This window comes from Babylonia areolata, chromosome 33 (assembly GCF_041734735.1).
Source record: "Babylonia areolata isolate BAREFJ2019XMU chromosome 33, ASM4173473v1, whole genome shotgun sequence".
NCBI classification, from domain to species: domain Eukaryota; kingdom Metazoa; phylum Mollusca; class Gastropoda; order Neogastropoda; family Buccinidae; genus Babylonia; species Babylonia areolata.
In genome coordinates, this window is record NC_134908.1 from 22,572,182 (window position 1) to 22,595,705 (window position 23,524).

Consider the following 23,524-nt stretch of genomic DNA (forward strand, 5'->3'; position numbering starts at 1 on the left):
TTACAGCTGGTTTGTTATTGCTGCTGATATTTCTGCACACACGTGTGGAAAGTTATTGCTGCTTGGTTTAAATAATCTTTAATTATTCAACAGTACACATGATTACAATACAATGAATGACAAAACAGCATTGGCTCAAGAGAGAGAGAGATGGGGAGGGGGGTGGTGATGTGTGAGTGTGAGTGTGTGTGTGTGTCTGTGTGTGTCTGTGTGCATGTGCGTGCGCACATGTGTGCGTGTGTTGTGTGTGTTCTTTGTGTCTTATGGACATGTTATTGTAAAGTACTGTTTAAATGTAGTAGTAATAGTAGCAGCACTAGCAGTAGTAGTACATGTAGTAGTAGTTGTAGTGGCAGCAGTAGTAGTAGCAGTGGTAGTATCATTATCATATTCGTTACTAGTAGTAGTATTTTCATTGTTGTTGTTATCATCATTCTTCTTCTTTTTATTCTCATAATTATCAATGTCATTATTTCTTTTCATCACATGAATTTCCCTATTCAGCTATTCTTAAATAAAACACTTGATACTGAGTGATAGCAGACGCCTGTGTGATGGTGTCCCGAAATAGCCTGTAACAGTAACAAGGAGAAAAGTAGGTCAACAGTCGAGATTATAAAATAAATAGGCCTGGGGTGGTTCCTGTTTCTGTGACACGCAGCACCAACCTCTCTGGTTGTTAGAGAGAGAGAGGGGGGGAGGAGGGGGGAGAGAGAGAGGGAGAGAGAGAGGGGGGAGAGGGAAAGTAAGACAGAGGGAAGAAGAGGGGGAGCGTGAGGCATGAGGGGGAGAGGGAGAAGAAGGAAAGAGAGAAAGACCGGGGGTGGGAGGGAGGGGGGGGAGGAGGGAGGGAGGGATAGGGAGATAGAGGGAGAAACGAAACGGGAAAGACAGAGAGAAAGAGGATGAGAGAGACAGAGAGAGGGGAAGAATGAGGGGGGCAGAGGGGGGGAGATAGGGAGGGATATGGAGATAGAGAGAGAGACAGCAGGAGGGAGAGAGAGGGGGAGAGGGAGAAGAACAAGAAGGGGGGGAGGGAGAGAGAGGGGGGTAGAGGGAGAGATAGGGATAGAGAGGGAGAGGAGAGAGAGAGAGAGAGAGAGAGAGAGAGAGAGAGAGAGAACAGGAGGGAGAAAGAGGGGGAGAGGATCGAGGTAGAGAAAGAGGCATGGGGAAGAGGATAGGGAGGTGAGAGAGAGAGGGGGGGGGGGGGGGGGGGGGGCGAGTTCGGTAGGCGGCAGTTGAGTGGCAAGGGGGTGGGCATCACTGAGTTGAAAGGGGATCAGTGGGGCAGGAGGGGGTGGGGGGTGGGGGGGGCTGAGAAAAAGACAGACTCCTTGAGACTGTAACCAGAGAGACAGACAAACAGACAGACAGAAACAGAGACAGACTCCCTGAGACTGTAACCAGAGAGGGGGGGGGGGAGAGAGAGAGAGAGGGGGGGGGCGGATAAGAGACTGAGATAAAAGAGGAGAAACAAGAGAGAGACAGAGACTGCAGAGAAGGGGAGAGACAGAGACAGACAGGGAATGAACCCAGCCGGGCGAGTGAGAGAGTGGGGGAGAGAGACAGAGAGGGAGGAGAGACTCGGAGAGAGGGAGAGAGAGACAGACCGTCAGGGGAGAGACAGAGATTGAGGGGAGAGAAAGAACTGAAATTGAATAAATTCTATTTTCCGCGAGTAATAGAGTATTGGAAGGGGGAACAGTAAAATAGAATGGGGGGAAAATCATTACATCAGTACAGCATGCACATTACAACAACACAAATTTTATCACAATTTGGCATTTATAACACTACACAGGTAAAGAAGAATGAGTGGAGAAAATTCAAGGGGAGGGTGGGGAAGGGGGGGTAGAGAAAGAGAGAGACAGAGAGAGCCGAGACAGGACAGAGACAGAGAGAGAGAGAGTAACTGAGAGAGAGAGAGAGAGAGAGAGAGAGAGAGAGAGAGAGAGAGAGAGAGAAGGAGAGATAGAGAGTTGTATATATATCCGAGTCTGGTAAGAACATTTTGTTAACTTGGCACACACACACACACACACACACACACACACACACACACACACACACACACACACACACAGAGAGAGAGAGAGAGAGAGAGAGCCTGGCACACAGATTGTGTGACGAGTTTCAGAGCTCTGGACAAAAACACACAGAGAAACCGACTCACACACATGTGGACACTGACAAAGAGGCCTTCAATACTGTGCAAGGAACAGAAATAGAAAGAAAGAAAAAAGACAAAAGAGTGAAAGAATACGATGCTGCATCCCCCCCCCCGCCCACACACTAACCTCCCTCTCCAAAACCACCCCGTCCCAGTCACCCCCTCCACCGGGCCCCCTCTGCCTCGCCCCCCTCTTTTTCACAGCGTGTCCAACAACTGTCCGTGCAAATTAAATAACTCCGCTCCAACTAAAGTGCTGGCTCTGTGTGTGTGTGTGTGTGTGGTGGTGGTGTTGTTGTTGTTGTTCGTTTGTTTATTTTTGGGGGGGTTGGTTTTGTGTGTTTGTGTGTGTGTGTTTTTCGTTTATTGTTTGGTTGGCTTGTGTGTGTGTGTGTGTGTGTGTGTGCACCCAAGTTCAATCAGTACGGGATCGTAACTACGTGTCCATTTCTATCAACAAGGCCTGCGCATGCGTGTGACGTGTAAACGCGCGTGACACCAAACAAGAACGTGCCGACCGGCACGCGGCTGCCCCGTTCTGTTTTCGATGTGTTGTATTGTTGTTATTGTTTTTTCCGCGACTCATTTCAAGGGCAATGCCACAAGCATTTCCCCAATTCAAAATGACCATTTCCTGCTTGGTGGAACTGTAAATCGTCACGGAATGAATACACTGCACATTGCAATCTGCTCAAGTATGTTTCGTCAGCTTCGAAATAGTGGGGTTTTTTTTATGATCGCAGATTCCTGTCGAGAAGAAGGTGGTGGTGGTGGTGATGGTGGTGGGGCGGGGGCGGGGGGGGGGATGTTAGTAAGGGGGAGAACTGTGGAGAGTGGAAAATGTTAATGTTGTTGTCATGTGATCAAAACAAAAGGGCACGTGCAGGGTGGGTGAACGCCATTGACTACAAGGCCAGTCTGGTTGCCGGCCGGTTGCAGATGATTTTGCAACTTGTGCTGGCGTCAGCAGCTAGGGTCAACGTTCGAGTCGAACTTTGCCCTTAGTCTCTCTCTCTCTCTCTCTTTCATTTTTATTTAGTAATGTGTAGCGAAGACACAATTCGGGGCGGGGACTGGATGTAAAGAAAAAAAAAAAAAAGCACATCGTCGAAATAACGAATTTTTGTCGCATCTCTCTCTCTCTCTCTCTCTCGTTTACTCTAATCTTAAGTTATGAAATGAAAATATGATGATGCATACACCCATGTCATCCCGACCTCATTGTCAATGTCATAAATAAGTGTCAGAGCCTCTCTCTCTCTCTCTCTCTCTCTCTCTTATCCATTCGTTATTCGTTTGTTCTAATGTTTAGTTATGAAATGAAAATATGTTCACGCATTCGTCCATCAGTGGCATTATAATCATCATGGCCATTGACTTTAAACTGTCAAAGTATCTCTCTCTGTGCTCTTAAGTGGCATGTGTTTTATCATTATCATTATTATCATTCATCATCATCATCATCATCACAGTTATCATGTGCAATACATAAGCTTGTGGTGTTTGAAAATTAATCAAACCTTTGTTAAAGAAGTTCCACTTGTTTGTGATGACGATTTTTGCCAAATTTCTATCATAGCATATACTCATGAAGTATGCCTTGGGCATTGTTGCTTTAAGTGATGGAAGACATAGGTCTAATAGAAAAAAAACTATCATTATATCATTATTCAAATAAAAACCATTTATCATACCATTGTTTAGTGGGTCAGTGATAGAATACCATTGTTCGCAGTTTAATGTAATCAGTAAAATGCTTTGTAGCGGTCAGCGGTCAGCAGTCTACTGGTCAGTGGCCTTTTAACCTGGCATGTTTTATTTGGCTGGTGTCCAACTGACCTGTCTACTGGTCCAGCTTGAATGGAACTTACCTGCTACTTTTTTTTTCTTTCAATCACTATCTAAAGACAGCTCTGTGGTGTGGTGTTTTGCAAGGGGGGGGGGGGGGGGGGCGGGGATGGTGGTGGGATATTATAAAACTGAATGAGTGAATGATTAAATAAACAAACTACCAGACAAATAAATAAATAAATAAGAGATAAATAAATAAATAAACTAACTAATCAGTTCATATGTCAACAACAACAAAAACAAATGTGGGCAAATGAATGAATGAATGCATAAATGAATGGACGAAAGGATGGATGGATGGATGAATTTGGTCAATTAATAAAAAATAAAAAAATAATTAAAAAAAAAAGAAAAAATGTATAATTGAAAAAAGAAAGAAAGAAACCAAGAAAGCTTTTTAAAAAAAAAATAAATAAATAAAAATAAAAATTTCAAAAATCTGGATAAAAATCAACAAACATGCAACCAACCAAGGCCTTGGGAAAGAGACTAGGAAAGATAAAAATGCTGAACACAGAGACTGACAAACACACACACACACACACACACACAGTGTAGTGTTTAACATGGTTTGGTTTGGTTTGTTTTTGTTTGTGTATGTGTGTGTGTGTGTTTGTTTTTTCTTCTTGTTGTAGAGCAGTCCTGATAATCATACGGCCCCAGTGTGTTCAGCAAGCAAGACTATGAGCAACAACGCTAAATGTCAGAGGTCTATAATTATGATCTCTCTCTCTCCCCCCCTCTCTCTCTCTCTCTCTCACACACACACACACTGCACTTTCCCTCCCCTCAGTCTCTCTTGTGTTTCTGTGTGTGTGTGTGTTGTTTTTTGTTTTGTGTGTGTGTGTGTTGTTTTTTGTGTGTGTGTGTGCGTTTTGTGTGTGTGTGTGTGTACATGTGTGGTGTGTGTGTGTGTGTAAGTCTTAGCATCAACATTTCTGTTAAATGTTTTTCTATCCTTTTTTTTTTTTTTAATGTTTTTTATTTTTATTTCCTGAATATAATCTTCTTTTTTTTTTTGGTGGTGACATGTTATACTTTAAACTGTATGTTTGTCTATATCAGAACATAGATCAAAGGCTATAAAGTAGAACGGTGTCGCAGTATTTACATAAGAAACTGCTCTCTCTTTCTCTCTCTCTCTGTCACACACACACACACACACTCACACAAACACACACACAGTGACACACACACAAACACACACAGTGACACACACACACACAGTGACACACACACACAGTGACACACGCACACAGCGACACACACACACAGTCACACACACACACAGTCACACACACACACACACACACACACACACACACACAGTGTCACTCTCACCCAGTCTTTACCTGCTGTTTATCAGTGCCAGAAGCGTTGCTGTCTCGTGTGTCCGAGTCAGAGGACAGTTCGGGTCTCCCCGGGAAATCAAACGACGGTGGTGCACTTTCGCTCAGGTGGGGAGGGGAGGGGTCACCTCTCTCCGACTGGCCGCTGTAGAACCCGCTGCTGGCGACACTGCTGGAGACGTAGCTATGCTCTCGGATCGAGTCATAACCTGGATCATACAGATTATGAAGGACAATATATACATGAAAATACACACACATGCACACACACATACACACACACACACACGCACACGCAAACACACACACACTTCTTAAGAAATAGTCTTGTAAATAAAACATGCAATTCAAGTTAAGAATTCAAATTAATCATTTAAAAAGAAAAAAGGGCAAATACACACACACAAACACAGAAACACAGACACACCAGGACCAACACCAACACAGACACACACACACACACAATATGATACCTGACCTACCTGTGCTGTGCGTGTTGTAAGAAGGACTCTGCGGACTGACAGAGAGCGTTGGTGCGAGCACACACGCACACGCACGCACGCACGCACACACACACACACTATACCTGACCTACCTGTGCTTTGTGTATTGTAAGAAGGACTCTGCGGACTGACAGACAGCGTGGTAAGAACCATAGCGGCGATGGTTTCATCCATCATCCGCACATCTTCGCCGTCTCCACCATTGTCTCCATTAGACTCTGCGTCTCCTGAACTGCTGTGTCGCTGTCGTCTGTGTAAGTGAATGACGAAGATGATGATAATATTAATAATGATGATGATAATGATCATCATGACCAGGAAAAATTGATAATAATGATGATAATCATCACCATAATGATAATGATGATGATAATAAAAATAATAATAATCAACAAATAAATGAATAAAAATAAGAATATGTCAATCATAATGATAATAATAATGATGATAATGATAATAATGATGATGATAATGATAATAATAATGATGACACTAATACTAAAGTACTAATAATGATGACGATGACAACAACAACAATAATAATAATAACAACAATAAAATAAATGAATAAAAATAACAATAATGATGATGATAATAATAATAATAATAATGATAATGATAATAATGATGATACTGTTACTACTACTACTAATCATGATGATGATGATAATACTGATGATGATAATGATGCGATAATGATAATACTGAGAATGACAATCATCATCATCATCATAAGAAGAACAAGAAGCAGAAGAAGAGCATCAGCCAAACAGGGTGCAGGACACCATCGCAGTCACAGCAGCATGCCAGCTGTGTAGAAACCAGCACAGCTACAAAACCCCCATCCCCACCGCATCCCTCTGTTGTGTATAATATATATATATATATAAAGATTATGTTCATATCTTGTTATGTACTATCCCCCCCACCCCTCCCCCCAATATTCCTTGAGACCCCAGTACACTTGGTAATAAAGACCAATTCTCTCTCTCTCTCTCTCTCTCTCTCTCTCTCTCTCTATATATATATATATATATATATATATATATATATATATATATATACAGATTGACAGATAACCCACCAGGCTCCCACAGCATAATTCATAAAGTTCATCAAGGCCAAGTAAGAAGCACAGTCAGCACTTTCAAATCTGTCTAAGCTCTTTTACAATAACACTTAAGTCAGACACATATATACACACATATGCATGTACAGTCACACACACACACACACACACATGTCCATGCCCTAAATGAAAGCCATTCTAGCACAGAGCTCTACATGATGTTCAGTTAATTCTGAATTGAATTTGTGTGATTAAATGAGTGTGTGTGTGTGTGTGTGTGTGTGTGTGTCTATAGGGGAGGGAGAGGGATCTGGGGGGGGGGGGGGGAGGGGGTTCGAAGCGAGAGCAGCCCACAAATGCCACAATATGTTGTGACAAAACAGTACTAAAACTAGTATAAAGACGCTGAAAAAAAATAATGAACATCATAAATAACCGAATATGTGCTGGAAAGCTACAAGTTTATTCTAAAACCACGTCACTGCAACTGACACGCCCAGGCATTAAAAAATCTTGAAAAAAAAACCGTCAACATCCGAACAAACTTCATTGAGGCACACAGAAACCCTACAACGTCACCACTTTAGAACAGGTGTTTGAACGAGCAAGCAGGCATGCATGCAGTCGGTAGGAAATTACGTAACACACCCAGCGCCTGTTGCTAGCAAAGCAGCCGCCGACAACTCAGCCCCTTCCAGTGACGATACTGACCCACTTTTTCCCTCGCGGATAAATGTGCTAACGTCATCAATCCCGAGCCCACATCAAGTTCGAGCTTTCTAGGTCAACTTTCGATCTGCAGTCTACAAGAATTTGTCCTGTGCACGTATATAACACAGTTCGACGCTTAAAACTAAATCCCGAAATGATAAAACCGCGAATTACCGCCGACATATTGACAAGAACTAACCACGACCAATAAAACCGACGCAGAAACCTTGGATCAGCTGTTTACGCAGCCGGCTTCCAGTTTGACCTAATTTCGTGCCCGACTTTTTACGGCGACACAATAGAAGCAAAACAGAAGGACAATTACTCACAGCACATCACTATCATGCATATAACGATGAAAAAGCAATCTGAGAACAATTCTGAACGATATTAGCTTCAGATTTTGTGGGAAAGGAGCAAAGAAAAGGCCCAACTTACTGTTTGAATGCGGAGTTGGGAACATCGATACTGTGCGAGACGACCCTCCGTCTGTGCTCCGTCCGATGCCGGTCGGCCAGCTTGGAATAGTCTGTCGCTTGGTCCACCAGTCTGGCGGACTTTCGGCTCTCCAGCAACCGCACTTCGTCCACCTTGCAATGGATGGTGGACTCTTCCTTGCTGCCCTGTCTGACGGTGATGATCACTTCCTCGGTTCTTCTGTCGTGGTGCGCGACAGTGCCTGACACCTCTCTCCCATTCAGGGTGATGAAAACTTTCTGGTCGTGCTTGAGGCGGCCCGAGGGCCCGGACTGAAAGCCCTGACCCACGATGTTTTTGCTGGTCACGTTTGCCTCAAAACCGTCGTCGAAATGGACGGTGTACAGATCGTCTGTGACCGGGGTGGCCTCAGCCGCCACCGCTCTGATGACGCCAGGGTGATACCGGCCATCTTGCTGACACAGGGCACAAACTCGGGTCCCAATAATGGATCGTTTGGCAAGTCGTTTCGCTCCCGACATGGCGAAGAAGTTGAGACAAATGAATCGGTTCTGAGGAGTAAACGATGATTTCGTTGTGTTTGTCCAGTTGCGTAGATGATTCCGATCGGCGTTCGCCTCCGTCACCAAGCCTACCGGTGAACTTGGTTGCCGGTTTGTTTTGGTGCTGACGGAGAAGGCGTAACTTTGCAAACGTCAACAGAGCCACGTGATGATCTGAAAGGTGAGTTTCATTGGCTGAAGGCGTCACGCCTACGATTTTCATTGGTTGAGCTTTTACCGACTGTCAATCATTTACCTCGGAGGTCAGCCTCCAAGCCGGGAGCAAAGGTTATTTGTACTGTTATAGGGCCGGCAAACCTGATTGCCAAGTAATTGTCCGGTTTTAATGACATCAGAAAGGCTTATATACTTCAGCTTTAACTACCACAAGCACAAGAAGGTGCTTACTTAAACAGATGGTTCGTTTCAGAGAATGAGCCTCTGCAGCCTGACTGACATCAGTTGTTATGGGTGATGCTAACTTCGATACTGCTTCCCTCGATGTAAAATTGATCTAAATATTTCTTAGCATTACTGTGGGAATGAGCTAATTGAAATTCCGCACAATAATAAAAATGCTATTTATTATAAATAGTCAACTATAGCTAGTTTTTATCATCAATCCATTACGAACAGTAACTCTTTTTCTATTCGTCAATAGCGACGAATCATGTCTGCTTACAAGAACAGCCGCTCCAAAGTCGGTCATCTTTAACACTGGGCATCCCACAACCCCGTAGTAAAAATGGCGACGCTCGGGGCGAGTAGAATTACTGCGACTGTGTGCAATGGTTTAGAAGTCTTATTCACCATTCTTCTAATTCAGCTGATTGCCAACACGCTTTGCAATACTTCTGACGAATTTGAAGGTGTCGATTTGCTTGATGTTTGTTGACAGTGCAAATGGACTGGGTGAAATGGGGGATGGATGAATGAATGAATATCGAAACTTTCGGTTTCTTAACTTCTGTCAGTTACGTTGTTATCAGATCCACTTTTACAATGCTGACTCAGCTAAGGTAGAAACGGATATTCCTGAATGATACCAATGATTACAAAATCCATTTTTAATCGGAAGCTTGACTGTCGTTCAGCGTGCCTTCCCATGTCACCATCACTGTCGATTTTCCCTCTGTGTGTTTGTGTGTGTGTGTGTGTGCGCGCGCGCGCGTGCATGTGTGCGTGTACGTGTACGTGTGTGTGTGTGTGTGTGTGAGACTGAGTGTGTGTGTGTGTGTTTCAGAGTAGACTTTGTGTGTTACTCTTGTGTGTGTGTGTGTGTGTGTGTGTGTGTACTTTCATAGCTTTGTCCCATTGCCTGATGGACACGGGTATGTTCTATTTATAAAACTGGTGTGACTTGACACATAAGCACTGTTACTCAGTATTCATTTTGGTTCAAAAGCAGCACTGGATGACTGGCCTATATATAGGTCTGTATATATAGATCTGTTTAGAACATTATTTGTGGGTCCGTTTCAAATGATTGTGTGTGTATGCATGATTTCAGTATATTAAGATAATACTACACAAAAAACCTCTTTTATATTTAAAAGTGTGTGTGTGTGAAGTTGTGGACTTTTATCAATAAAATGTACCAGCAAAGAAAACAAAAGTAAAGTCAGACTTAAGTACGTGTATCAGGCCATTTGAATACTATATATATGTGAGAGACCAATCTCGAAGCGCTTTAAAAACAGTCATTTGCAAAACAGGCTGCTTACCTGGGTAGAGCCAACTTAAGCAATGCTCTTCAACGCTCATCATTTTTTTGTCCCTGTGTCAAGTCATCAGGTTTCATGAACACACACACACGCGCGCGTGTGTGTGTGCGCGCACGCGCGCGCGCGCGCACACACACACACACACACACACACACACACACACACACACATGTATGTTGGAGTGGATTTTACAGCATTGTTTTGCAAGGGCCAGCTCACTTGTGGGTTCCTTCAGTTTTGCAAACCCTAAATGTACAACACGATACACAATATATATATACACCATCACTACCACCACTACCCTGAAAAAATAGAAATAGGAAAAAAGAAATGCTGTGATAATGAAGGCATGACAGACATACATTCACAGCATACTGCATGTAGATTTGAAGAGAAATGTGTCTTTCTCCAGAAAGACTGCAGATTTTAACATGGTGAATGAACACTTGTTTTTCATCAAACCATTTATGTAGGCCATGTAGTTAGCATGCCAGACCACCGGCTCCCCAAGAAACTGCTGTACGGCGAACTCCAACATGGCAAGCGCTCCCATGGAGGCCAAAAGAAGCGCTTCAAAGACACTGAAAGCTTCTCTGAAGGCCTTCAGCATGAGCCACGACATGTGGGAGCTGAATGTAATGAACAGACCAAAGTGGCGTTCAGCTGTCCACAAAGGTGCCAAATCCTGTGAGGCCAACAGAATCGCTGCAGCAGAGCAACGCAGACAGGCCAGGAAAAGCAGTGCCAGCAAGTCCCCGACAGCCGCCACCATCCCCTGTCCACACTGCGTCAGAACCTTCCAGGCACGGATTGGCCTGACCAGTCATCTGCGCACCCACAGAGCCCAACCCACCCACCCCCAGGATGACTAGATGGTCCTCGTCGCTCCCGATAAAGTGAAGCAGTTATACTATTTTTAAGAATTATCTTTGATAATATTCACAGTACATATGTCTCTGACCCAGCATTAAAAAAAAAAAAAAAAAGAAAGAAAGAAAGAAAAGTGTTAGGATTTCTGTTTGGTATAAGTGACACCATTAGCAGCATTAAATTAATTGAAGTAGATGGTAATTTGGTGATAGCCTTGACATGGCCTTAGTGGTCGGCGAGGCTCTAAGGACCATCATTTGAATTTGAGCTGCATTTGTTAATTTTCAGACTTTGATGTTTCTGCAGGGTTCCTGTTGTGTCGACAGTGCGGGCTGGAGATAACAAGGGCAGACAACTTGCTCAACATTCCCAGCCCTCTGGCGCACAGACAGCGCAACGACACTTTGTCCGGAACGAAGGGGGTTCTGATTCAGCTGTTCAAAAACCCGCATGGTATACTGTGCTGTAGGCTGATCTCTTGGTGCCTGTCTCCATTCTGATTCTTTCTTTCACTCTCTGTCTCTCTCTGTCTCCATTCTGATTCTTTCTTTCACTCTCTGTCTCTCTCTGTCTCCATTCTGATTCTTTCTTTCACTCTCTGTCTCTCTCTGTCTCCATTTCTGATTCTTTCTTTCACTCTCTTTCTCTCTCACTGTCTCTCTCTCTCATCAGTAAGGATGGCCTAGAGGTAATGCGTCCTCCTTGGAAGCGAGAGAAGCTAAGCGTGCTGGTTCGAATCTGTACAAAAATCCACAGGTAAAACTGAACGCAGGAAAAAAAAAAGGGTGGCGCTCTCAATGTAGCAACACACTCTCGTTGGGGAGAGTAGCCCGAATTTCACACAGAGAAATGTGTTGTGACAAAAAAGAGAAATACAAAATGTGTATAGGAGCAGACAAATGTGTGCCATGTTTAACCCTTTCACCACCAAGCTCACATTCATGCACAGGCGTGGTTGAGGACCCATGTCACCAAAAGGTGACCATTCATCGGTCTGTTATCCATTAACCTACTGCTCTTAAAGTTCGGCGGTAGGATAGGCCATATTTTCTAAACCTCGCAGGGGGAATCCCCAGCTATTCATAGCCACTGTCTTTTCTGTGTTTATACCACAAGGGAATTTTGTACTGTAAATTAACTGGCGGTGAAAGGGTTAAGTCTCAGAAGGGCATACTAATGGAACCCTCATTGAGTTCTGGCCACCGGCCGTCTCCAGTCCATTTTCCTTTCATGTATTCCGGCCTGATGCTGAAGTGTGTTTAACCAGTTCTGATTTCTGAGTTCTCTCTCTCTCTCTGATTACAAAATGGGATTGGTGGCCTTGATTTATATCTCTACAACCATCTTCAACTGACCACCAAAAGTGTGTATGTGCACACTGGTAGATATCATTGTTGTGTACTGGTGCCAATTGCATGGCTTGGTTCTAATTTTTTGACAGTTACACGTGACTAAATGCCTACGTTGACCGAACAACGCCATTGGTCTGTTCCACACTACACACAGTTAGTAGCGAGTTACGACCATACGAGGCTCTTCCGTCCAAGCAATGCAGCCGACTCCAGAGGAGGAAGAGGGGGAGGGAGGGAGGGGAGAATGCATGATTTTCATTTGCTGATAAGAGTGTGGTGCTTACGTTATTTAACCATTGGAATCTTGAGTCTCTCTCTCTCTCTCTTACTGGTGGTCTCATATGATGTTGTATGTCATGGTAGTGTGTTCATGTCCACCCACTCTCTCTCTCTCTCTCTCTCTCTCTCTCTCTCTCTCTCTCTCTCTCTCTTCCATTTCTGTCACTGATTATCTTGTTCAACTCTCTCTCTTACCTACCTTTGATTCATCTCAATGAGCTGCTCAAATTGATCCCGTAATGTGCATTCCCCCCAGCCCCCCTTTTTTTTTAATAATAATAAATAATTATTATATGTATAACTCTAAAACTGGAGAAACTGAAGTCAAGGAAGAAGCAGGCAAGGGAGTCTATTTTGGGAAGAGGAGGGTTTTAAGGCCAGACTTGAAAGAGCTGAGTGCAGAGACTTGACTCATACTCACATACATACACATGTACACATATGCACACACACACACATCATAGTTACTGTTCTTTTTTTTTTCTTATATATATATATATATATATATAAAAGATTATTTCAATCTGTTTGCAGGAAAATATTTTGAGATCATTTCTTCAAAAGAGGCAGAGGTGCAGAGAGTCAGTAAGGTATGATTTTTTTTTTCTGCTTTGTCGGTTGCTTTTTGGTGTGTTTGGAATTTTGCATGTGCAGTCTCGGATTTAAGTAACAGTAATGATAAGGAGTAGGCATATGTTGTGTGTGTTTGTGTGTGTGTGTGCGTGTGTGTGTGTGTGTGTGACGCATGTTTTTGTGTTTGTGTGTGTGATATTTGTTTTTGTTGTTGTTTGTTTTGTTGTTGTTTTTCAGCACTATGCCACAGTGTCTGGGTTGGTGTTTTCAGCCTGAAGAATGTCTTCAGCCTTATACAGGAATGTGTGGATTGTGTTTTCAGCCTTATACAGGAATGTGTGGATTGTGTTTTCAGCCTTATGCAGGAATGTGTGGATTGTGTTTTCAGCCTTATGCAGGAATGTGTGGATTGTGTTTTCAGCCTTATGCAGGAATGTGTGGAATGTGTTTTCAGCCTTATACAGGAATGTGTGGAATGTGTTTTCAGCCTTATGCAGGAATGTGTGGATTGTGTTTTCAGCCTTATACAGGAATGTGTGGAATGTGTTTTCAGCCTTATACAGGAATGTGTGGATTGTGTTTTCAGCCTTATACAGGAATGTGTGGATTGTTTTTCAGCCTTAAGAATGTTTTCAGCCTTATACAGGAATGTGTGGATTGTGTTTTCAGCCTTATACAGGAATGTGTGGATTGTGTTTTCAGCCTTATGCAAGAATGTTTTCAGCCTTATGCAGGAATGTGTGGATTGTGTTTTCAGCCTTATACAGGAATGTGTGGATTGTGTTTTCAGCCTAACACAGCAATGTGTGGAATGTGTTTTCAGCCTTATACAGCAATGTGTGGGTTGTGTTTTCAGCCCTATGCAGAGGACAGCTGGTTTCCAGGGTTCATGTGGTCAGTGGCTGTATGTCCACGCTGTGGTCAGCAGTTAGGATGGTAAGTGTGGGTGTGAGCGTGTGTATGGGTGTGGGTGTGTATTTGTGTGGGTGTTGTGCATGTGTGCGTAATGGTTTGAGTGTATGTTTGTGGACTACAGATCTTTTACTTTATTTTTTTTGTTTGTTTCGTTTATTTATTTTATTTTTTGCCTTATCGTTCGTTCCGTTTCAGTGGCATTACTCTCTTGCAGCTCATTCCAAGTCTCCCAGTCACAGCCAGTTCTGGAATCCCAGCATCAGCAGTCCACAGAGAAACCATCAATGTTTTTTTTTTTTCATAACCCTGTATTTTTTTTCCTAACCCTAACAAATGGGTTCTCTGAAGGGGAAAGCAAGGGAGAAAACTATTCGTCCGGAGTGAGTTAAGTTGGGGAAGGTTAAAACGGCAGGAGATGTTTGGGTGCCTTCCAGTGCTGAGCTTTATACACAGTGGATATCAGTTTAGTGCGCAGATGGCTTTAACTCTCTCCGGACAATGGAATGCATGAGCATTCCTACATAAAAATGTATTCGGTTTTGGACAAAGGAACGGAATAGCATTTTCAAAAAATAAATTCCCTCACGCGCTGCACACATGATTTTGTGATTAGCCAAGCAGGGTGCGCTATTCTGAGTCACTCCACAATCGAATGGTATGATTGGCCAGCCTGTCATGTGTGGCCCGTCTTGCACACACACTGACAAAGTCACTGACCGGTTGTCTGCTCGCATGCCAGCCTGTTTGCAAAGCGGGTTCTTTTCAAAATGTTTTGGAGTGAACGAGGCAGCAACGGCAACGTTTTAGGGTTGCTGAAGTACTTGAAATGCTGCAAACTGAAGGGTCGGACATTGAAGAGGTGGATGATGACAAAGAAGAAAGTGAATTTAGTGCAGAAAGTGAGCATGGGTATGGTGATTTGGGGTGAAAAATTGGCAGTATTTTCTACATAATGGCAAAACTGTAAAATTAAGATGAGAAATTTGATTTTTTTTGTAATGTTATAGCCCAACACATAATAAACCAGTTCTGAAAGTTTCATTTTCTTACTCTGTATTTTATTTTATTTTATTTTATTTTATTTTTCCAAACCCGTGCAAATGGGCCATCTGTGGGGAAAAGCAAGGGAGAAAACTTGTTGTCCTGAGTGAGTTAAAAGTCTTTGGGACATTTAACTGGGTTGGGTTTTTTTGGTTGTTATTTTTTTTAAACTACTGTACGTACAGTCACAATCAATAAATGTTGTGCACAAAACAGATCAGACTCCCATATATCTGCGTATGGGACACATACACCATATCCATAAACTTTTACAAAATGTTATGCTTGTCCTTAATGACCACCGAAAGCTTTATTTTATGTCATAACCAAAACCGATGATAACAACCGTTTGCTGTTGTGATGGGTGACAGGGTGTTTGAGCCGTTACCGGCGTCAGAAACCATCGTCCAGATGAAGGCGACACAGCACAGTGGGCCCTTCTTTGGCCTGATCTTGGGCAGTCTGCTGCATGAGCATGGTATGTAGTGGACGTAATGATCTAGTTATCGTAAGGTGGAAACAGAAATAGGGAGACACAAAGGCATTTGCTTCATGAAAATGGTACGTATAGGACGTATTTGAAGCAGTAATCATAAGGTGGAAACAGAAATAGGGAGACACAAAGGCATTTGCTTCATGAAAATGGTATGTATAGGACGTATTTGAAGCAGTAATCATAAGTTGGAAACAGAAATAGGGAGACACAAAGGCATTTGCTTCATGAAAATGGTACGTATAGGACGTATTTGAAGCAGTAATCATAAGTTGGAAATAGAAATAGGGAGACGCAACGGCATCTGCTGCATTATGGGATTATTGAACGTATTCAAAGTAGAAATCATAGGTTGGAAACAGAAACTGGGAGATGCAGCAGCATCTATTCCATGAGCATGGTACGTATTGGATCTATTTGAAGGAGTAATCATGAGCTGGAAAGAAAAATAGGGAGATGCAGCAACATTTACTGCATGAGCATGGTACATATTGGACCTATTGGAAGGAGTAATCATGAGCTGGAAAGAAAAATAGGGAGATTCAACAGCATTTGTTCCATGAGCATGGTACGTATTGGACCTATTTGATGTAGTAATCATGAGCTGGAAAGAAAAATAGGGAGATTCAACAGCATTTGTTCCATGAGCATGGTACGTATTGGACCTATTTGATGTAGTAATCATGAGCTGGAAAGAAAAATAGGGAGATTCAACAGCATTTGTTCCATGAGCATGGTACGTATTGGACCTATTTGATGTAGTAATCATGAGCTGGAAAGAAAAATAGGGAGATACAGCAGTATTTGTTCCATGAGCATGGTACGTATTGGGCCTATTGGAAGGAGTAATCATGAACTGGAAAGAAAAATGGGGACATGCAGCAGCATTTGCTACTTGAGCATGGTAATTATCAGACATATTTGATGTAGTAATTTTTGTGAAATGGCTTGGATCAACCAGGTGCAGCTGAATATTGAAGATAACAATGAACAGAACAGCACAGAGACACACGGCTGCCTTCAAGATGGAGTATGTATTCTGATTGTCATTACATGACAATCACTTTGACAAGATAACAATCATGCGGCAAACATTATGTCACAGTAATTGGACTGATGGCCTAGAGGTAACGCGTCAGCCTTGGAAGCAAGAGAATCTGAGTGTGCTGGTTCAAATAACGGCGCAGACGCCAATATTTTCTAACCCTCCACTAGACCTTGAGTGGTGGTCTGGACGCTAGTCATTTGGATGAGACGATAAACAGAGGTCCTGTGTGCAGCATGCACTTCATGCACGTAAAAGAATCCATGGCAACAGAAGTGTTGTTCCTGGCTAAATTCTGTAGAAAAATCCACTTCGATAGGAAAACAAATAAAACTGCACATAGGAAAAAATGCAAAAAAAGTGGTGGCGCTGTAGTGAAGCGATGTGCTCTCCCTGGGGAGAGCAGCCTGAATTTCATACAGAGAAATCTGTTGTGATAAAAAGAAATACAAATACAAGTTGGAAATAGACATTCTTCTTTCCGTTACATGACCAACATCGACTTGCCAATGACTCTGTCGTGGTTCATGCATACTGGGTATTTTCGTGTCTCCATAACCCACCGAACACTGAAATGGGTTACAGGATCTTTAACGTGCGTATTTGATCTTCTGCATGCCGTATACACACGAAAGGGGTTCAGGCACTAGCAGGTCTGCACATGTGTTGACCTGGGAGATCGGAAAAATCTCCACCCTTTACCCACCAGGCTTCGTTTCCGTGATTCGAACCCGGGACCCTTAGATTGAAAGTCCAACGCTTAAACCACTCGGCTGTTGCGCCTGCCACATTGTTATGCATTTGGAAATATTTGTTCTGGGCATGAAATCTTTTTTTTCTTTTTTCTTTCATAGTAGTCCTCCACACTCCAATATTAGGCAAAGGATAATAAAAACTTGGCGGGGAGGAAGGGGGGGGGGATACAGAAAGAGCAGTGTTAAAAGTAATGCCCCTTTGATGGGCAAGACTGATGTAGGGCAGCAAAGAAAAATGAAATCAAACTAAAATATGAAAAATTCAGTGACTTTCTATCGCCAGCCGCTGTGGGTGAGATCAGAATGAGTGAAGAAATTGAATATATTTAACCGAGATCATGAACATCGGTTGTGGTTTTTGTTTTGTTTTTTGTTTTTTTGCCGTGCTTTGTTAAATTTGAGGAGGCGCTATGACAGTGTTGGTTTGGTGCTGGACGTCTGATCCAAAGTTCACCAGTCATCAGGGTTGTAGGCCCAGTTTTCGGCACGGTGTTTTGTGTCCTGGGGGAAGCACGGTGTTGTGTGTTCGTGTTGTGTGTTCTTGGGGAAGCACCGTGTTGTGTGTTCTTGGGGAAGCAACGTGTTGTGTGTTCGTGTTGTGTGTTCTTGGGGAAGCAACGTGTTGTGTGTTCTTGGGGAAGCAACGTGTTGTGTGTTCTTGGGGAAGCAACGTGTTGTGTGTTCTTGGGGAAGCAACGTGTTGTGTGTTCTGGGGGAAGGGACTTCACGCTGATTTTCCTCACTCCATCCTGGCGTGATTGGAGACGAGCATGTGTGTGTGTCTGTGGGTGTGGGTGTTGGTGTGCTTGTGTGTGTGCGTGTATGCGTGTGTGTGTGTGTGTGCGTACGTGCTTGTGTGCATCTTTCAATTGTCTACATTGTTGTTGCTATCATTATTCCGTTTTATCTTTTATAGCCAATACATTCCTCAATTTGTTCAATGACACGATCTCTTTTAATTGTTCTCTTTTACCTATGTTTCAAATTATAAGCATAATATGTTTTTGTTGGAATGTTTGAATGAATGTTTTTAGTGTTATTGTAAAGCGCACAGAGCTTCAAGAATATGCGCTGTAACAAGGTGTGTCAGTAACTAAAAATGAATAAATACCTGACTTCAGCCGAGGGAGAGAATAGGGTCCCACCTTGCAATGCTGAACCCAGGACACAGTAGATATACATTCACTGCCCTGGCTGTAAAAAGCTATAGGACCTGTAATCTTTTAGCTTTTCTTCGTGTTAAATTTTTGTTTTTTTCAAATTGTGGTTTTTCAGAGGCAGAGTCGATTATTGCTGTGCCAAAGATGTACCACAGCTGACAACAGTAACCAGCGAATCCCAAGGAAAAGACACGTGTGTGTGTGGGTTCATCACAGATGACCTGACAAGTTTGCCGCTGGAAACGAGGCACAAGTTCTTCCTTTATGCAATGCGGTGGGGAAAGCATACATGCTGCGGGTTTTCACAACGCAGGAGAAAAGGATTACTGTCTTTTGAGATGCTGGGAGGGGAGAGGGGGTGTGGGGGTGGTATGGGGGTTGGGTACCGTAAAGTTCGGTCTATTGAGCGCACTGGTATATAAGCCGCACCCACTAAATTTTGGAAAAAATTGAACTTTACGCATACATAAGCCGCACCGGTTTATAAGCCGCACTTATTTCCGGTACCAGAACGCATACTGATACTACAGAAAAGCTGTCGATACTGTAGGTTATGAAATAAACACAAGCGGGAACAACACAAAGAAAAGCAAGCGAAAATACTGCTAGTGCCACAAAAAAATAATAAATAAACGCAACGAAAATAAGATCCATAATTTAGGGATAGTCACATTTATTCAACGTCATCCTGCTCACTGAATCCACTAAAATCTTCGTCTTCAGAATCCGAGTTGAAGAGAACCAGCACAGCTTCCTCCGCCATCTTGTCACTGACTTCAGCCTCGCTTTCACTTCATGAAGGTGGAGGTCGCTGCTGGTTTGTCTCTCGCACTGTCGTCTGCTATGTTGATCGCCTTCAATTTGAAGGCTGCATAATAGACATAACGTCGCGTTTTTGGCATGATGAGGGTGTATGCTTGAGCAGAGTAGAACTGTATGCTGATCTGAAGGCTTGAATGTGTGCGGATTTGATTTGTAAAACGTGAACAGTTAGCACACTATCCTGAAGCTCATCCAAAAATTGATGGACAGAAATCATGATTTTGGTGAGTTGAAGGGCAGCTAAGAATAGACGAGAACGTGACACTCCCAGGATCGTTAAAATCCACAGATAAGCCGCATCATTGTATAAGCCACAGAGGTTGAAGCTGGGGTAAAAAGTCGCGGCCTATAGACCGAACTTTACGGTATATACCCGTGGTGCTGAGATATTGATACTGTCTTGCTTCCGGCGTTTTGCGTCGTTTTGTTGTCCACTTGATGTGTCGCCCGCGTACAGTTTTAGTTGCTCTGGGAGGCCTCGTTGCTTTTGGACAATTCTTTGTACACTGCACCACATCTGCTAGGCAGATGCCTGACCAGCAGCATAACCCAACGCGCTTAGTCAGGACTTGAGTGCATGCATGTGTATTTGTGTAGCTATCCGATTGGATTTCATCTACGTGATTTTGCCAAAGGACAGCCCTTTTTTTGTTGCCATGGGTACTTGTACCTATCCCATTGGATTTCATCTATGTGATTTTGCCAAAGGACAGCCCTTTTTTTGTTGCCATGGGTACTTGTACCTATCCCACTGGATTTCATCTACATGATTTTGCAAGAGGACAGCCCTTTTTTTGTTGCCATGGGTACTTGTACCTATCCCATTGGATTTCATCTACATGATTTTGCCAAGGGACAGCCCTTTTTTTGTTGCCATGGGTACTTGTACCTATCCCACTGGATTTCATCTACGTGATTTTGCAAGAGGACAGCCCTTTTTTTGTTGCCATGGGTACTTGTACCTATCCCATTGGATTTCATCTACGTGATTTTGCAAGAGGACAGCCCTTTTTTTGTTGCCATGGGTGCTTGTACCTATCCCACTGGATTTCATCTACGTGATTTTGCAAGAGGACAGCCCTTTTTTTGTTGCCATGGGTGCTTGTACCTATCCCACTGGATTTCATCTACGTGATTTTGCAAGAGGACAGCCCTTTTTTTGTTGCCATGGGTTCTTTTCCTTGTGTGTGCCAGGTGCATGGTGCACAATGGACCGCGGTTTATCGTCTGATACGTATGACTAGGTACTGAGTTTTATTTTCCAGTCCAACTTGGGAGAAAGGGCGTGTGAAGAGGATTCAAACCCAGACCTCATGGACTGCGCATGGGCAGGTGAGCGTCTCGTCCATTCTGCCACCTTCCTCAAGTCTACAAAAAGGAATAACTCTTTTTTTTTTTAAGACAAGAGGAAAAGCTTTTTATTTTCTTTTTGGTATCATACTGGTTCACATTTTGTGGTGCATGAAAAGAAAGCTTCTTTTTTTTGTCAGAAAGAAAGCATTCTTGTTTCTTCTGTTGATATATTGGATCATATTTTGTGGTGCATTAGAAAAAAAAGAGAAAGCATTTGGTGTCATATACTGTACCATGTCAAACTGATGCAAACTAGGCCTATCGGTTTGCTCTGCTTGGCCAAATTTCACGCAGCTAACAGTGAAAGGACGACCCATCTTGCCCGGTCCACTCTTGGCCAGAAAGCATTTTATTTTTTTGGAGAAAGACAGCATTCTTTTTTTTTCTTCTGTTTTATCATACTGGGTCATATTGTGTGTGTGTTCTCCTGGTAGTGTACAGTTTCCATTTCTTTTGGATGCTTGGAAATCCGTTCTTGGTGCCTATTTTTTTATGACTTTCTTGACTCTGTGGCAAATACTGCAGATGAATTTTGGTCTGTGCTTGAAATGAAATCATTGCAACTCACTCAGCCATCTGCAACATGGTTGGAACTGCCACACAAAGTGACAGTGTTTTGACGGGCGCAGTAGCAGCGTGGTTAAAGTTAAAAGCGTTGGACTTTCAATCGGAGAGTCCCGGGTTCGAATCTTGGTAATGGCACCTGGTGGGTGAAGAGTGGAGATTTTTCTGATCTCCCAGATCAACATCTGTGCAGACCTGCTTGCTCCTGAAGCCCCTTCATGTGTATACACAAGCAGAGGATCAAATATGCACGTTAAAGATCCTGTAATCCATGTCAGAGTTTGGTGGGTTATGGAAACAAGAACATACCCAGCTTGCATGTCCCCTGAAAACGGAGTATGGCATGACGGGTAAAAACGGTCATACAAAGCCCATTCGTGTGTACATATGAGTGAACGTGGGAGTTGCAGCCCACGAACGAAGAAGGCAGTGTTTTGTTTTCTTTGACAACGAATGACGAGTTTACTTGTCACTCATGGGCTAACACTTCATGATGACGCTGCAATGTGGTGACGTGCTGTCTCCCTGGGGAGAGCAGCCTGAATTTCACACACACAGAAATCCATTGTGACTTCTTCTTCTTCGTCGTTCGTGGGTTGCAACTCCAGCATTCACTCGTATGTACACAAGGGGGCTTTTACGTGTATGACCGTTTTTTACCCCGCCATGTAGGCAGCCATACTCCGTTTTCGGGGGTGTGCATGCTGGGAATGTTCTTGTTTCCATTACCCACCGAATGTCAACATGGATAACAGGATCTTTAACATGCTTATTTGATCTTCTGTTTGGGTATACACACAAAGGGAGTTCATGCACAAGCAGGTCTGCAGATTTGACCTGGAGATTGGAAAAATCTCCACCATTTACCCACCAGGTGCCGTTACCGAGATTCAAACCCTCAGATTGAAAGTCCAACGCTTTAACCACTCGGCTATTGCACCCGTCATCTGTTGTGACAAAAAGTGACATGTAATGCAGTGCAATACAGTAGTATAATTGAAGACTTCTTGAAAGAAGCACTGTATACAAAGCTAAACCAAAAAAAAAGAAAAAAGCAAAACAAAAACAAAAACAACAAAAAAACCACACAAACACATTTTGTATGTATTTTAGTTTGTGTACAGGTTCACCAATTTAATGGGCACAGTGTAACACAAAATCAAAATTATTCTGGGTTTTTTTTGGGGGGGTTGCAGTTTGATTAGAAACAAGAATAACAACAGAAAAAGAGGCACACGATGCCATGTACAGATATTTTAACAATGATTCTTGCTGATGTGGGGAGCTTTGGCTTGGAGAATTAAAAGATATTACTAATGCAAACTAACACACATATTGTATCGTCTTTTTTCTGAGTCATCTCTGTTGCTGTGTAGAAGTATGTGTGAATGTGTATGAGAGAGAGGGAGAGAGACAGACAGATTGCACTATAAAAAGGAAGCTGACTCTTAGTTACTGTATATTGTATGAAGATTTTTTTTTTTTTTGCAAGATGCTGATGATTGGGGTCAACATGTCATTGTTTCCTGCTTTGTCCATTGTGTCATGTTATGACCTTGACCTTTCACCCCTCACCTTGGCTTTCAGTAGTGTTTTTGTTCTGGCTTTGAGCCACGATCGTGTAATGGGTAAGACAGTTTCTTCTAGCCCGAACACACGGGGTTCTAATCTGGTTAGGACTTTTTTTGCCAACGGCATGTGACCCCTTTTAATCTTTTAATGTTTTTTTCCCCAATGCTCTATATCATTCCCCCACCACACACACACACACACATGCACACACACACACCATTCTTCACCCTCTGCCCTATTGTGTTCAGACCACCACGCCCCCCAGCCCCCCCCCCCTCCCCTTTTTTTTTCATCTAATATCACTTAAAGTGGAAGATGTGAAACTGAAGACAACTACTACTAGTACTACTACTACTAGTACTACTAATAC

General features: G+C 43.0%; 2 protein-coding genes across 2 annotated transcripts in view; one reads left to right on the plus strand and one right to left on the minus strand.

The window, feature by feature from the left end:
• Positions 1-8,908, minus strand: part of LOC143276930 (zinc finger protein 704-like) — a 26,120-nt gene extending 17,212 nt beyond the window's left edge. Inside the window, exons 1-3 of the mRNA XM_076581600.1 lie at positions 8,095-8,908; positions 5,969-6,126; positions 5,377-5,582 (exon numbers count right to left, since the gene is read on the minus strand). Coding sequence (XP_076437715.1) covers positions 5,377-5,582; positions 5,969-6,126; positions 8,095-8,615 — 885 coding nt within the window. The 5' untranslated portion in view covers positions 8,616-8,908. The remainder of the gene's footprint in view (positions 1-5,376; positions 5,583-5,968; positions 6,127-8,094) is intronic.
• A 461-nt stretch (positions 8,909-9,369) lies between these two features.
• Positions 9,370-22,909, plus strand: LOC143276980 (uncharacterized). Its single transcript, XM_076581678.1, has 6 exons — positions 9,370-9,505; positions 11,537-11,683; positions 13,396-13,451; positions 14,291-14,370; positions 15,762-15,868; positions 18,959-22,909. The coding sequence occupies exons 1-6, from the start codon at positions 9,382-9,384 to the stop codon at positions 19,000-19,002; spliced, it is 558 nt and encodes a 185-aa protein (XP_076437793.1). The 5' UTR covers positions 9,370-9,381; the 3' UTR covers positions 19,003-22,909.
• The last annotated feature ends 615 nt before the right edge of the window (positions 22,910-23,524 follow it).